A 16,625-nucleotide genomic window follows, 5' to 3' on the forward strand; every position below is an offset into this window, starting at 1 on the left:
AAATCTATTTCTTTCTCAAAACATTGTATTTTCATCCTAGATTTCGGGATGAACAGTAACAGACAAAAACAAATACAATAGAAGATAAACAAATAGGCTTGCTACTATAAAGAAAAAACGATTAGGGTGCGTACTGTCTCTTATTTCGGTCAACCAAAGTGGCCCAGATCTCAACTGTGATTGTTCTCCTTCCTCCTCTTCCTTGTCCCATTCCTCGTCCCCTTCACCCTCCTCGTACTCGTACTCGTACTCGTCCTCCTCCTTGTCCTTGTCCTCCTCCTCCTTGTCCTCGTCCCCTTCTTACTCTCACTCCCCTTCCTCTAACTCTCTCTCCAAAATTGGCCTCCATTGTTGTCCAAACCAAGAAAGCCATCCTGAAGCCTATTTATAGCGCTCAAGCTCTGATTTCTAAGTGAAGAAATTAGCTATAAGTGTTTTCACACGTGAGCACTGGGTGTAGGTAATCGGTAAATGAGTGTGGCATTTTGAATGGCAGTGTTTCCAAACCAAACACAAGACCTGTTAGTTTTGAATGATGTGTCTAATGTAGAGAACTGTGTTTAGTGTTTTCCAAAAACCAGATAATGTGCTTGCAGTTTTGCAGACTTGGTCTGAAGACAACTTGTCGACTTGTTTATGTGCTGCTGTGCGGTTTGTTGCTAACCTTACTTTGCTACCTGCCAACTTTACGTTTTTTTCTTTTTAATTACCGTTTATATTTTTAGTTTTTCCCTCGCTCAACTTTTTTCATTCAACTTTTTCACCCCAGACGCTTTATCTGGACGTTCGCCAGGACCGCCACCAGCCGAAGCTAAGTAGTAACATTAACATGATGCCTTCTAATTACAGTCGCTGTACTCATAATATACAGGAGAACGATCGCCTTATGGCAAGGATAGCTGTGCTGCAAGCCCAGCATCAGAAGCAATCGTTAGGCAAGGGTAATTTCAGTGTAGGAAAGGATGAAACAGCGTCTGTGCCACCAGTAAGTACAGATAGTAACGTTAGTATAAATACCCCCGCACTGTCCCCGCAGCCGGACAATTTTCTCATGGCTTCTGGAGGGAAATGCTGTATGAATGCTCAACCGGTGTCGCTCATTCAGCCGACAGAAACTTTCAACCGGTTTTCCCCATTAAGCATCGGACCACCATTTTATTACGTTTGCAGTCACAACAAATTATCTGCTCAGACCCCAACCAAGGATCATCAAAAGCCGTGCTATAAATTCACGGACAACCCAAAGATTCCTAGATGCCCCTCCAGACTCCCTTCACCTACCCAAGGACGTCAGAGTACAAAAATCAGTTAACCACCTAACTGAGGAACTCAATTTAACCTTGCGCAATACCCTAGATGCAGTCGCACCCCTAAAAACAAAAAACATTTGTCATAAGAAGCTAGCTCCCTGGTATACAGCAGGCTTCCAGAAAATTGGAACGGAAATGGAGCTACACCAAACTGGAAGTCTTCCGACTAGCTTGGAAAGACAGTACCGTGCCGTACCGAAGAGCCCTCACTGCTGCTCGATCATCCTATTTTTCCAACTTAATTGAGGAAAATAAGAACAATCCAAAATGTATTTGTGGTACTGTCGCAAAGCTAACTAAAAAGCAGCATTCCCCAAGAGAGGATGGCTTTCACTTCAGCAGTAATAAATTCATGAACTTCTTTGAGGAAAAGATCATGATCATTAGAAAGCAAATAACGTTAAAAGTTAAATTTGACTCCTCTTTAAATCTGCGTATTCCTCCAAAGCTCAGTTGTCCTGAGTCTGCACAACTCTGCCAGGACCTAGGATCAAGGGAGACACTCAAGTTTTTTAACACTATATCTCTTGACACAATGATGAAATAGTCATGGCCTCTAAACCTTCAAGCTGCATACTGGACCCTATTCCAACTAAACTACTGAAAGAACTGCTTCCTGTGCTTGGCCCTCCTATGTTGAACATAATAAACGGCTCTCTATCCATCGGATGTGTTCCAAACTCACTAAAAGTGGCAGTAATAAAGCCTCTCTTGAAAAAGCCAAACCTTGACCCAGAAAATATAAAAAACTATCGGCCTATATCGAATCTCCCATTCCCCTCAAAAATTGTAGAAAAAGCTGTTGCGCAGCAACTCACTGCCTTCCTGAAGACAAACAATGTATATGAAACGCTTCAGTCTGGTTTTAGACCCCATCATAGCACTGAGACTGCACTTGTGAAGGTGGTAAATTACCTTTTAATGGGGTCAGACCGAGGCTCTGCATCTGTCCTCGTGCTCCTAGACCTTAGTGCTGCTTTTGATACCATCGATCATCGACCACATTCTTTTGGAGAGATTGGAAACACAAATTGGTCTACACAGACAAGTTCTGGCCTGGTTTAGATCTTATCTGTCTGAAAGATATCAGTTTGTCTCTGTGGGTGGTTTGTCCTCTGACAAATCAACTGTACATTTCGGTGTTCCTCAAGGCTCCGTTTTAGGACCATTGTTTAGGACTATTGTTTCCACTATATGTTTTACTTCTTGGTGATGTCATTCGGAAACATAATGTTAACTTTCACTGCTATGCGGACAATACACAGCTGTACATTTTGATTAAACATGGTCATCTCAAATAAAACTGTTAAGGACCTTGGTGTTACTCTGGACCCTGATCTCTCTTTTGACGAACATATCTGTTTCAAGGACAGCTTTTTCCATATTTGTAACATTGCAAAAATCAGGAACTTTCTGTCCAGAAATTATGCAGAAAAATGTATCCAAGCTTTTGTCACTTCTAGGTTAGACTACTGCAATGCTCTACTTTCCGGCTACCCAGATAAAGCAATAAATCAACTTCAGTTAGTGCTAAACACGGCTGCTAGAATCTTGACTAGAACCCCAAAATTTGATCACATTACTCCAGTGCTAGCCTCTCTACACTGGCTTCCTGTTAAGGCAAAGGCTGATTTCAAGGTTTTACTGCTAACCTACAAAGCATTACATGGGCTTGCTCCTACCTATCTTTCGGATTTGGTCCTGCCGTACATACCTACACGTACGCTACGGTCACAAGATGCAGGCCTCCTTATTGTCCCTAGAATTTCTAAGCAAACAGCTGGAGGAAGGGCTTCCTCCTATAGAGCTCCATTTTTATGGAATGGTCTGCCTATCCATGTGAGAGACTCAGACTCGGTCTCAACCTTTAAGTCTTTATTGAAGACTCATCTCTTCAGTAGGTCCTATGATTGAGTGTAGTCTGGCCCAGGACTGTGAAGGTGAACGGAAAGGCACTGGAGCAACGAACTGCCCTTGCTGTCTCTGCCTGGTTGGTTCCCCTCTCTCCAATGGGATTCTCTGCCTCAAACCCTATTACAGGGGCTGAGTCACTGGCTTACTGGTGCTCTTCCATGTCATCCCTAGGACGGGTGCGTCACTTGAGTGGGTTGAGTCACTGACATGATCTTCCTGTCCGGGTTGGCGCCCCCCCCTTGGGTTGTGCCGTGGGGGAGATCTTCGTGGGCTATTCTCGGCCTTGTCTCAGGATGGTAGGTTGGTAGTTGGAGATATCCCTCTAGTGGTGTGGGGGCTGTGCTTTGGCAAAGGGGGTGGGGTTATATTCTGCCTGTTTGGCCCTGTGCGGGGGTATCGTCGGACGGGGCCACAGTGTCTCCCGACCCCTCCTGTCTCAGCCTCCAGTATTTATGCTGCAATAGTTTATGTGTCGGGGGCTAGGGTCAGTCTGTTATATCTGGAGTATTTCTCCTGTCTTATCCGGTGTTGAAGTATGCTCACTCTAATTCTCTCTCTCTTTCTCTCTCTTTCTTTCCTTTCTTTCTTTCTTTCTTTCTTTCTTTCTTTCTTTCTTTCTTTCTTTCTTTCTTTCTTTCTTTCTTTCTCTCTCTCGGATGACCTGAGCCCTAGGACCATGCCTCAGGACTATCTGGCCTGATGACTCCTTGCTGTCCCCAGTCCACCTGGTCGTGCTGTTGCTCCAGTTTCAACTGTTCTGCCTGCGGCTATGGAACCCTGACCTGTTCACCAGACGTGCAACCTGTCCCCGACCTGCTGTTTTCAACTCTCTAGAGACAGCAGGAGTGGTAGAGATACTCTGAATGATCGGCTATGAAAAGTCAACTGACATTCATTTACTCCTGAGGTGCTGACCTGTTGCACCCTCTACAACCACTGTGATTATCATTATTTGACCCTGCCGGTCATCTATGAACATTTGAACATCTTGGCCATGTCCTGTTATAATCTCCACCCGGCACAGCCAGAAGAGGACTGGCCACCCCTCATAGCCTGGTTCCTCTCTAGGTTTCTTCCTAGGTTCTGGACTTTCTAGGGAGTGTTTCCTAGCCACCGTGCTTCTACACCTGCATTGCTTGCTGTTTGGGGTTTTAGGCTGGGTTTCTGTACAGCACTTTGTGACATCAGCTGATATAAGTAGAGCTTTATAAATACATTTGATTGATTGATTGAAGATTAGGTTCATGAGTTAATGGTTTCACTGAGTGTGCCTCAAATACCACTTTTAGTGTGTAAGGGATTGTAAAAAACTGTAAAGTACTGTAATCCAGTGTATTGTGCCTCACCATATTGACTGCACTAGGTCTATGTCACATATTGTCTTGTTGTCTGTTTCAGAGAGTCTTGGAGCTGGATGCCGCTGCAATTCAGCATGTTTATATTTACATTGATGAGGCTGGCTTCAACCTAGCCAAAAGAAGGGGACGGGCACGGAACATTATTGGCCACGTGCCATTGTGAATGTCCCTGTACAGCGTGGAGGGAATATCACCATGTGTTCAGCCGTTAGCCAGCAAGGCGTCCTCCATCACCATGCCAACCTTGGTCCCTACAACACCGCCCTTCTCATCACATTCCTGGACACACTACATGGCATCCTCATTCCAGTCGAGCAGAGGGGTGGACTAGGGCAGCCCAGGTATGTTGTCATCTGGAACACTGTGAGTTTCCACCGGGCTGCTCTGGTCTGCAACTGGTTCATCGACCACCCACAATTTATGGTTCTTTACCTCTCACCATATTCCCCATTCCTAAACCCAATTTAATAGTTTTTTTCCGGCATGGCGATGGAAGGTGTATGACCGCCATCACCTCGCACGCATGCCTCTTCTCCAGGCAATGGCAGATGCATGTGGTGAAGTTGATGTGGGGGCTTTCGGCGGCTGGATCAGTCACTCAGGAAGATCCTTTCACTGCTGTTTAGCCAGATAGAACATTGCTTGTGATGTAGATGAGGTGCTGTGGCCAGAACAAAATAGGAGGCAGCCTAATGTCTTTTTTCTTACATTTTGCATGTGTTTTTGTCTTTTTGTTTAGAGTTTTGAAAGAATGAGCCACTTTCATTTTGTATTTTTGTACAGAAAACCCTTTTCCTGGTTTTCACCTGTTTGGTATGGAAAGTGTTACATATACAGCATTTGAGAAATAAATGACAATGTTTTTGTTACTGTATTGCATTTCTGTGTGTTTATTTATGTATATTTGAGTAGGTATACATTACTGTAACAATATTTTACAACCGGTTACAGTGTAACACAGAAAATGCAAAAGGCATAAACCTACTGCTGGGATATTCATAGGAGGGTTTTGTGTTGAGCACATCAGTGTGTTGTTGGTTGGTAGACAGAGCTATTCATATGATGCGTGTCATTTTGATGCAAAAATATATATATTTTGGAAAGAGATAAAACACTTTTGAAGGCAGTGTTTGTTTTTGCTAAAGATTTGTAGAGTTTTGCATTTTGTGTTGGTAGTTTGTGTTTGTGTTTAGAGTTTTGGGAAAATGGGCCAAAGATTCAGCAAACGTGTGTAAACAATTGTGGGAAACTGTAAGACAATTTATGTTGGCAGCTCCCTGTATATCTCTTTCTCTTCTCTTCTTTCTGTTTCTCTCTCTCATCAACAATAGTATTCAGTAGTCCATGTGTTGAATCAATGAAGCTAGTTGACCTGAAACAACATGCTAGCTACAGTACATACACAGCATAATATAGAGCAGAATCACAGTTATAAATCAGGACACTATCATACCACCATGTTCTTTGTCAAGTAAATATTCTAAATAATCCTCCCACAACAGCACCTCATCCTGCAGCGTGGCGGAGTGAATTTAATTTCACCTCCTACCTGATTATAGTTTCTGTAAAAAAGCCTCTTTTGACAGTCTGCTTCACACCTCCGAGCCACATAACCCATCAAGTGAGATCAGTTGGAGAGCTCATTTACTGGCTGATGTGAAATGGCCATGTTGGTTTTTATAATCACTCATATCTCCCACTTCGTGTGTGTGTGTGTGTGTGTGTGTGTGTGCGCGTGTGTGTCTGTGCGTGTCCAAACAATTCTCCCCTCCTAACGATGGCGCTAAACTGGAAACAGATCATCTGAACACATTAGCCAGGCGTTCAATAGAGACTGGTTCTGCCAATCACCTCCATGTTATACTTCACTACTAACTCTCCCCCGCGCCTCTCAATGATCCGCTTAGCCACGCATTGTCTCTAAGTAGCTCGCATTCTCCGCAAATCTTCTTATTTACAAGTTATTTGAGGGGAGAGGAAGGGGGGTGGAGGAGGGAGATATTGTTCTGTGTGTTGTGTCAGGCTTTTCTGTGTTATTGACAGGCTCTTTTTCCTGAAAGCATTTAGAAAGTTGTTGTGTGAAGGACTGGGAGTATTTCTCATTTTACTCTGCTGTACATAATCATTAGATACTAAACTGCTGACTGGCCCTCCATACATACAACACTATGACCAACACACCTGACCTTACCATCGCTCAGTTTATCAGAGCTTACAGAGGTTATACCCTATTGATGAATACACAGTAGAGGCTGACTGGAACAGACAAGAGATACATATTCTAAATCAATCAAGCCTACAGGAGGACTGTGCAAAGCGCATCTGTTTAGATAACAGTATATAGGCAACATATAGACAGACGCTCAACAGTTCAGGCAACATATAGACAGCAATTCTAGATATGGATACTGACATGATGTCTTTTGGGAGATAAAAAAAACAATCAGATTGTCATTCTTGATTAACTGATTAACACAATGTCCACAGCCGAAAGCTGTAGGGGTGGGCCCTGCCTGCCTGCCTGCCTGCCTGCCAGCTGCCGACGTCTCTACCTCCACCAGGCTCCAGTCTTTATCCCAGGAACAGTGATGGAATGTGATGACCTGACGGAACACACAGGACACTTCCACCCACCAGCTGTATTCTACAGAAGAACAGCTACTGTATTGTACTCTACTGTACCAGTCATTGAAATATAATCAATGGATTCTATTTCTATGGTACCAATGTTGTACACTGGATCCCCTGCCACACACGCGCACTGATTTACAACTCTTCCTTGCACTAAAGACTGAGAAGCACTGACAAGGTGATTGCTGACTGCACTGATCAAAAGGCAAGATGGCGCCGATAGGATAGGGCAGCTCTGCTTCTATCTCCTAAGTACAAGCATTTCAATACACACACAATAACATCTGTTAAACATGTGCATGTAACCAAAAAAATATTATTTGATTTAAAGCACAGCAATAACCCACATCCCTTAATTAACTAATTCTGTTGAAACATATTGCAGGATTTCCTTATCTAATGTAAAACAAGTCTTAGTGATTTGTGTAGCCAAAACTAAAGTAGTAATATTTTAAATGTACAGTATAAGATTGGCTGTGTCAATAATGCTTTACCTATCAATTATATTTTTTTTGTTCAAATAAAATTAACAAATAAAAGCATTATGACTAATAATAGTATTAAATATCGTTTTGCAAAAGGAGGACGGCTCATAACGGAGAGGAGGACGGCTCATAACGGAGAGGAGGACGGCTCATAACGGCAGCGATAGGCCATCTCATCTGGTTTGCACTTAGTGGGACTATCATTTGTTTTTCAATAGGGCATTGACCCACAACACACATCCAGGCTGTGTAAGGGCTATTTGACAAAGAAGGAGAGTGATGGAGTGCTGCATCAGATGACCAGGCCTCCACAATCACCCGACCTCAACCCAATTGAGATGGTTTGGGATGAGTTGGACCGCAGAGTGAAGGAAATGCAGCCATCAAGTGCTCAGCATATGAGGGAACTAGTTCAAGACTGTTGGAAAAGCATTCCTCATGAAGCTGGTTGAGAGAATGCCAAGTGTGTGCAAAGCTGTCATCAAGGCAAAGAGTGGCTACGTTGAAGAACCTAAAATATTAAATATATTTTGATTTGTTTAACACTTTTTTGGTTACTACATGATTTTATATGTGTTATTTCATAGTTTTGATGTCTTCGCTATTATTCTACAACGTAGGTGTGTCCAAACTTTTGACTGGTACTGTATATATTACAAGCACATAATTAGTATTATTAACATAAACATTGAATGTTACTGTGCTTCTAAATGGTCTTACATGTCTTTAATGTGTTTGATAGCATTCCATTTACTCCATTCCAGCCATTATTATGAGCCGTCCTCCCCCCAGCAGCCTCCGCTGATGTTAGCTGTATACTGCGGTGTCCTCAAAAAGGATAACTCTGTCCTATAACCCTAACGACGTGTAAAGCAGGATAAAACGGTCTTTAAAAAGAGCAGGGAGATTGTTTCACAACTGCAGCCAAAAGAAAGCTGCTCCTTTAACAAGCCTTCCACTAATCGTGTGTTTCTGCTGCAGTATAATAAAGCAGTGTTCATACACAGGCGTGAGGTGGCGGATTCCGCTGTCAGTGGTGCTGAAACTTGCCATCTGGTACTGCAACGTATGGCCGCTGCGCCCGTCCTAGCGAGGCATATAAAGGGTAGTTTGGAGATGATGACTTTGTGAACACAAGTGTGAGTGTATAGAAAGCGTATCTTCAGGCACAAAGATTATCCGGGGGCACACACAGAGATGGATTACCAGGGGGGAAGAGGGGAGAGAGTGGTTGAAGCATAGACCAATATGGAGGACTTGATGCTTTCCTACAACTCTCCCCGTTCTGTTTGTGAGACAGCGCTGTCAGATTGACGCGTGGTAGCAGCAGAGGCCCAGCTTGTTGCCATAGTGGCAGCTCGTGCGGATGCTGTGTGCATTACAATCAGGGCTTCCGGTGCGCGCGTGTGTGTGTGTGTGTGTGTTTTCTGAAAAACTGACAGGCTACAGTTGCAGTGGATGGGTGAATACATACAGCGTGATGTGAAATTCTTTAGAGGGATAAAGAAAATGACAGAAATAACACGAACGGCCGTGAAGCAGTGAGGACACAGATAATTGTATATGTACAGTTAAAGCACACTCCTGAAAACTGCTGATCACAGTGCCTACCCTTTACAACCTGTGTTCTTTTGAGGGCTACGCAAGTGCAGAAGGTAGCCTATATACAGTTGAAGTCGGAAGTTTACATACACTTAGGTTGGAGTCATTAAAACTCGTTTTTCAACCACTCCACAAATGTATTGTTAACAATCTATAGTTTTGGCAAGTCGGTTAGGCCATCTACTTTGTGCATGACACAAGTAATTTTTTCAACAATTGTTTACAGACAGATTATTTCACTTATCATTCAGTGTATCACAATTCCAGTGGGTCAGAAGTTTACATACACTAAAGTGACTGTGCCTTTAAACAGCTTGGAAAATTCCACAAAATGATGTCATGTCATGGCTTTAGAAGCTTCTGATAGGCTAATTGACATAATTTGAGTCAATTGGAGGTGTACCTGTGGATGTATTTCAAGGACTACCTTCAAACTCAATGCCTCTTTGCTTGACATCATGGGGAAATCAAAAGACCTCAGAAAAAAAAATGTGGACCTCCACGAGTCTGGTTCATTCTTGGAAGCAATTTCCAAATGCCTGAAGGTACCACGTTCATCTGTACAAACAATAGTACACAAGTATAAACACCATGGGACCACGCAGCCGTCATACCGCTCAGGAAGGAGACGCGTTCTGTCTTCTAGAGATGAACGTACTTTGGTGCGAAAAGTGCAAATCAATCCCAAAACAACAGCAAAAGACCTTGTGGAGATGCTGGAGGAAACAAGTACAAAAGTATCTATATCCACAGTAAAACGAGTCCTATATCGTCATAACCTGAAAGGCCGCTCAGCAAGGAAGAGGCCACTGCTCCAAAATCTCCATAAAAAATCCAGACTATGGTTTGTAACTGCACATGGGGACGAAGACTGTTCTTTTTGGAGAAATGTCCTCTTGTCTGATGAAAAAAAACTAGAACTGTTTGGCCATAATGACCATCATAATGTTTGGAGGAAAAAGGGGGACACTTGCAAGCCGAAGAACACCATGCCAACCGTGAAACACGGGGTGGTAGCATCATGTTGTGCGGGTGCTTTGCTGCAGGAGGGACTGCAGGAGGGACTGGTGCACTTCACAAAATAGATGGCATCATGAGGCAGAAAAATGACGTGGATATATTGAAGCAACATCTCAAGACATCTGTCAGGAAGTTAAAGCTTGGTCGCAAATGGGTCTTCCAAATGGACAATGACCCCAAGCATACTTCCAAAGTTGTGGCAAAATGGCTTAAGGACAACAAAGTCAAGGTATTGGAGTGGCAATCACAAAGCCCTGACCTCAATCCTATAGAAAATGTGTGGGCAGAACTGAAAAAGTGTGTGCGAGCAAGTAGGCCTACATACCTGACTCGGTTACACCAGCTCTGTCAGGAGAAATGGGCCAAAATTCACCCACCTTATTGTGGGAAGCTTGTGGAAGGCTACCCGAAACGTTTGACCCAAGTTAATTTAAACAATTTAAAGGCAATGCTACCAAATACTAATTGAGTATATTTCTGACCCACTGGGAATGTGATGAAAGAAATAAAAGCTGAAATAAATAATTCTCTCTACTATTATTCTGACATTTCACAATCTTAAAATAAAGTGACGATCCTTAATGACATAACACATAATTTTTACTAGGATTAAATGTCAAGAATTGTGAAAACTTAGTTTAAATGTATTTGGTTAAGGTGTATGTAAACGTCAGACTTCATTTGTACATGTGCAATACTGATAGCCTACCCTATGTTTGTTCTGTAGCCCTATGCAGAGTCTTTCCTTGGAGTCGACAATGGAAGAGATGTGCTCAGTTAGAACAATTAATTCCTTTAAATGGTTGCGAATAGTAACGTACCAGAACTCAGAGCGAACAATGAAAGGGAAGATCAAACACTAGCATGTATCCTTTGCTTCACGCTGCTGGCTGTCACTATCATGGCTCGCTGTGTTCAATAGTTGCGTAGGCATTGACTGCACTGCACTCATATTCAACTACATGGCTTGGTTGGTTAGGGTTCTTTCTGTTCATAATCGGACAAGTCATACTTCGAGAAATGGACGTGTAAATAAATATACTTTTAAATGGATGGGGGATTTGGCGCTAAACATGAGTTTAGCGCGCATTTCTTCAATCAGGATTCATCCTTTTTTTGAATGCGTCTATAACAAGAATGGGTCTTGTGTTGATTTCGGCCATGAATAGGCCTATATGATCCAAATATCTATGTAACTAACATTAATGTGAGGTAATGGTCAACATAGGCGCCACGTTGTTGCCAACAGTTGCAAGCTTTCTGGCTACATGCTCTCTCTCTCTCTCCCATTCTCATTCTTTCTATCTCTCTCTCTCACACACACACTAGGTTTATTATGCAAACTTAGAAATATCAGCACCATAGCAACAAGTTCCACCAATAATTTATTCTCCAACATAAATGATTCACCAACAACCTGATCAAATCCAGTTATGCATAATTGTAGGCTATATATGTTTCTATATGGACTCCAGTTGTACTAGTCTGCTGTCGGATCATTCAGCATGGACATTTTGTCATGCATAAAGGTTTCAGGACAAAAGAGATAATGCAATGTGCCTAGACAGCTGTGGTAAACAACACCGTGCATAGGGGTAGTAGTTATTGCGGGGATGTGGCTCCGGGGCGCACGAGCACACTCCAATAAGTCTGGGACAAGAGGACCAGTGGGGTCACGGCAACACGTCTACTATGAAGTATACAAGACAACTATGGCACCCAGCCATGAAATGACAACAGTTACAGAGTTAGGGATTAGCTAAGCTACTACATCAAGACAGTAAGAATGTTTAACAGAGAAGGAAAATAACAATCTTACCAAATCTTAAAACGTGTGGCATCCCGCGAGAATATCCCACACATAGTAATAGCAGCAGTAGAAGCCTGACGGTGCACCTGAATCTCGCTTTACTTATGAGCGGGGAGGTAATCTTCATGGTGTCTGTGTGATGCCACAGTATTTATTCCCTGGATCAGTAGATTCCCCCGAAATGTTTATTTTGACGTTAAGCAGGGTGACGGCCCACGGCAAGATCACGGCATGGTCAGTCAGGGAGAAGGTATCATTCGTTTCCCCAGATCCATTAGCAAGCGCTGCGTGTCCAGCTCACTGCGCCAAGAAACAACCTTCCCACTCAGCTAACGGTGGGGCATCCATGTTAGTCTGGGCAAATCCGGGAGAAATCCATTCACGGGCGGTCTGAAAGAGAGATGGACATGAAAAGAGGAAGAAGGGGGGTTTGAGTTTCTAAGTCAGAATCCCGCCTCAAGAGACGAACGCTGGCGCGCTGGCAGAATTGCAGCAGACTAGCAAGCCTAAACCTTCCAGGCAGTCTCAGCTGTCTGAAGCTAGCATTCTGCTGCACTGCCGCACAGCATCTGACGTCGAGCCAAGATTAGTGTGAGCGCGAGAGAGGAAAGATTGTGTATATTTCGCAGGTGCTGCTGACCACACATCGCTTCCGATCCATATCTGACATCGAAATGGCCATCTTTCCCCGGGTGTCTCGTGCTGGCACCCGGTACTCTCTCTATGTTATTCACGGTTTTGCTCGGTTCATTCAATGACCGTGGCTGCTGACAGTGGACTGGTGCCATGCCGAGCGATTGTAAAATCAATCTGTGATGTTAAAAAGATTGCCTCTCTAGATCGGAATTGCTCAGCCTTGGAGTCGTGTGAGAGGTTTGTGAACCAAAACTGTCTCAAGTCCAATTTTGATGAATAGCCTATTGCTGAGCTAATATTTTTTTCACAGAGCTATGCTGTCACTGAGAAAGATTTTCTTTTCGATGTTCTATTTTTGCTAGTTTTGACATTGTACACTCTTAGAAAAAAAGGTTCTGGATAGAACCAAAAGGGTTCTATGCTTGCTTCATATATGGCACCCCTAAAGGCTCTAAATAGAACCGAAATGAGTTCAATTTAGAACCCTATATGGAACCCAAGGGTTCTATATGGAACCAATTTTGGTTCAGTGAAGAAGAACCCCTGGGGTTCTGATAATAAGGGTTCTAAATATAACCTTTAGGGGTGCCATATATGAAGCAAGCAATATAACCATTTTTGGTTATATTCAGAAGTTGTTTTTGTAGTGTACTGCTAAACTTTATGACAATGTAAACATAGAATAATAAGGGTTTCTATTTTGGTCATCAATTGTCAATAACATGGGCTGAGTATTATAGCACTGTAGAACTTTCATAAAAACATATATATTCAAAGTTGTGAATACGTTTTTCTCAGCTCATGTAATTCAAACGTTATACAGCCAATATCAAAGTAGGCTTGTTGTTAAATTATTTGTGAAGTTATAGAATTAGAATGCCATGATTTTTGTCATTAAATTAACTTCAAATTTCAAGAATATGTGTTCTGTTTCATAGGCTTAAGTCTATGAATATGATTACAGATGACAATTATAAATACTATTGTCTGGAGTGGTTAAGATATAGAGAAGGCCTAAAACCACTTTAACATTGTATTTGTCATACAATCTAAACGCCAGGACCATACAGGGTACAACATCATGTTGGAAACGGACAGGACTAGCCTATTCTACACACAGTCCAAAAGTATGGGCTACAGTTATTAAAGATACATTACACTTGGATGTAATTTGTATCTCTAAATGCATACTCCTGTTACATTAATGTATACGTATTAATTATATAGATATTAATCATGCGCATATTATTTGTGTCATTGGGTCTATACAGTAGATGCAATATATTTGTCTACCTTTTCACTAAACCCACGCCAGGTGTAGTTGTATTCACCTTCACTGGCCGTATGTGTAGACTTGTGCAGCGTGGATTTCAGCACCATGGACAGCGTCGCGGTGACCTTCGAACACTACTCGAATTAGACCTAACATTACATAGCCCAACCTGTGTTTGTTTGATGATAAAATTAATGTTTCTTTGTCTTTCTTTTTTCACTTGGGATATTCAGAGTTGCATATAGACTCTGTCGTCATTTAATGAACAGCTCCCGAGAGCATTCGACAGTATTTCCGAACGGGAGAGCTTCTTGCGTCTGCGTTTCAAGCCGCCCGAGAAATATACGAGGGGCTGTGAGGCACTTTTATTGCAGTCAGTGTTTGAGACTGCTGCACGAGACCCCGGGTGGATTTTCGATGGTGTAGCCTCCAACGGCGTCAATAATATTTCCGAGTAATGCAAATTGACTTAATCAGCTTGACTGAAAGTAAGACAAACGCCTACTTACTAACTCCAAGTATGCCTACGCCCTTTCTTTCTCCGTTTGACAAACCGACCGAATAATCTGTCTTTACAAAGACAGATGTGATCGGATTCCTTATGTTATGTAAAGCCATATGATGTCTCGTTTAATTCCTTGTGTAACATACAAATATAGCTAGGCATTTACATGTTGGCTTCAAACCCGAGTGCCGTTCCATGTCCATATATGAGTAAGAAATTGTCTTATCAATCTCCCTCAATAATAAATCATACAAATGTGCCGAGATGACCCAGTGAAAAGTCAACGATCGACAGGGATTTATGGTGATTTAATTGCCTACATAAAATGTACATTAAATGGAGTGACAGATATGGATAAATGCTTCTGAGGTATTTTTGAGGATAAATGAAGTGACTTTTAACAGTTTACTTGTTTATAAAGAAATAACATGCGCCTCGTTTCTCTTTAAACTAACCGTTCCAATATATATATTTGTCCATCTGGTTTGAGAATACCATTCATCTGACCGAGGATGAGGAAATTACGCATGGGATCCATGAAGATAAATACAATTACACTGAAATGTTTTGTCTTTTTTTTCTGTGGCCATTACTAAATGAAAACATTGTCAATGTCCTACTTTAACATTTGTAGGCTAAGGCAAATGCTTTAAAACGTTATACACATGAAGCCAGTCGCGCGCAATGAGCGAATAGAAGGAGCAGGGAGTTGGCGGTGACTCGCGCACAATCAGTTGGCACGGATGCCAGTTGTAAACTCAAACTATTTCTGCAGGGATTCTTATACATATCCAGGTTAACGACCAGCTTTTTCTTGTTACTTTGTAAGAGCTCTCCAAATAGCACTTTGGGCATCATCGGTGCTGTTTTATGGCACTGTGCAATATCCATCTACCATCTGACCATAAACTTGATTTAGGGCTGTGGTGCGCGCGGGTTATGTGATCATCAGCTGTGGAATTTACATGCGCAGCCAGTCGGTTCCTTTCCACCCAGCCTGATTACTCATTATCTATGGATCATTCATAAAGCGGATAACTTCAACGCCACTGACAGCCACGATTTGTACGGTATTCATTTAATGACCCCATAATGTATTTTCAACCCCACAACATTGTATGCATCAGCAACGAGAGGAGGGACTCGAGAGGGGACACGCATTTTAAAAAGGAGTCGAATGAAGACAGGTCACGTATCGACATGGTTTTGTCCTACTAACTAACAAGTCGAAACCTTTTAAGACATTGTAATTGTTTCTACTGGCAGAGGTGCGCAGAGCGCACATTGTGACACGACGCTCCGCATTCCCAAAATATAAATGCACCATTCAACATCGAATAGACTAGTGTAAATGAACCGGTGTAAATCGGGAGACTTAGTGTGATATATAATCGTCACGTTTTGTGTGATTTCTTCGATGAAAGAGACGAGGTGGATAGCCTAATTCTCTCACTTCTGTCTCACCTGTAAAATCCCAACATACTAGGCATTCGAACCTTACACGCCCAAGCAGAGGGGAGTACAAGCTGTTAAATTACACAAATAACCGACAGGCAATCATAAAATTATGAAAAAGGATGCGACGCTTACCTTCGATTAGAATGAGCTGAGAAAGTAGTTCATTTGTTCCGATAGAGACGAGCCAGATCGGTTCCTTCAGACTCGCGTCTCGCTGCGCTCCGCTCCGGCCGTGGGGAAGACACGCCTCCTGTTGGTCGAAAAAACACACTGCTTAAAGCAACAGGGGACCTGCACACCGACCGGTGGATGGACCCGACCCAGAGCCCGGTGGATCTCCAAGTCGAGGTGAGGTGGGGAGACCTGTAGCATGGGGGACAAGGGCTGGGGAAGGGTGGACTTTACGCATGTCTTATAATCACTTTAGTGGCGAATTAATCAATTAATGGATTATTCCATCCATACCACTGCATTCAACTTCTATGCAAAACGGTGTGTGATGGCGATTAATTTATTTGAGCTTTAATTGATCAAATGGAAAAACAATACGAGGATTGTGCGGGACAAAATGTTAAGCTTCCGGGAGTGCCATAGTGTCATGGGAGTGACACAGAAAGTTATGT

The 16,625-nt window shown here is 42.6% G+C and overlaps 1 protein-coding gene across 3 annotated transcripts in view; it reads right to left on the reverse strand.

Moving 5' to 3' along the window:
* LOC139564555 (glutamate receptor ionotropic, kainate 2) overlaps nucleotides 1-16,308 on the reverse strand; it is a 305,593-nt gene extending 289,285 nt beyond the window's left edge. The window contains exons 1-2 of one of the 3 annotated variants that reach the window (XM_071384173.1): nucleotides 16,135-16,306; nucleotides 12,140-12,520 (exon numbers count right to left, since the gene is read on the reverse strand). In XM_071384173.1, the coding sequence (XP_071240274.1) occupies nucleotides 12,140-12,257 (118 nt within the window). In that variant the 5' untranslated portion in view covers nucleotides 12,258-12,520; nucleotides 16,135-16,306. Of the gene's footprint in view, nucleotides 1-12,139; nucleotides 12,897-16,134 lie in introns of those variants that run through there. The other 2 variants (XM_071384175.1, XM_071384174.1) reach the window with 2 other exon arrangements.
* Between the last annotated feature and the right edge of the window lie 317 nt (nucleotides 16,309-16,625).

The sequence above is a fragment of the Salvelinus alpinus genome, chromosome 35, assembly GCF_045679555.1.
Source record: "Salvelinus alpinus chromosome 35, SLU_Salpinus.1, whole genome shotgun sequence".
In the NCBI taxonomy this organism is placed as follows: domain Eukaryota; kingdom Metazoa; phylum Chordata; class Actinopteri; order Salmoniformes; family Salmonidae; genus Salvelinus; species Salvelinus alpinus.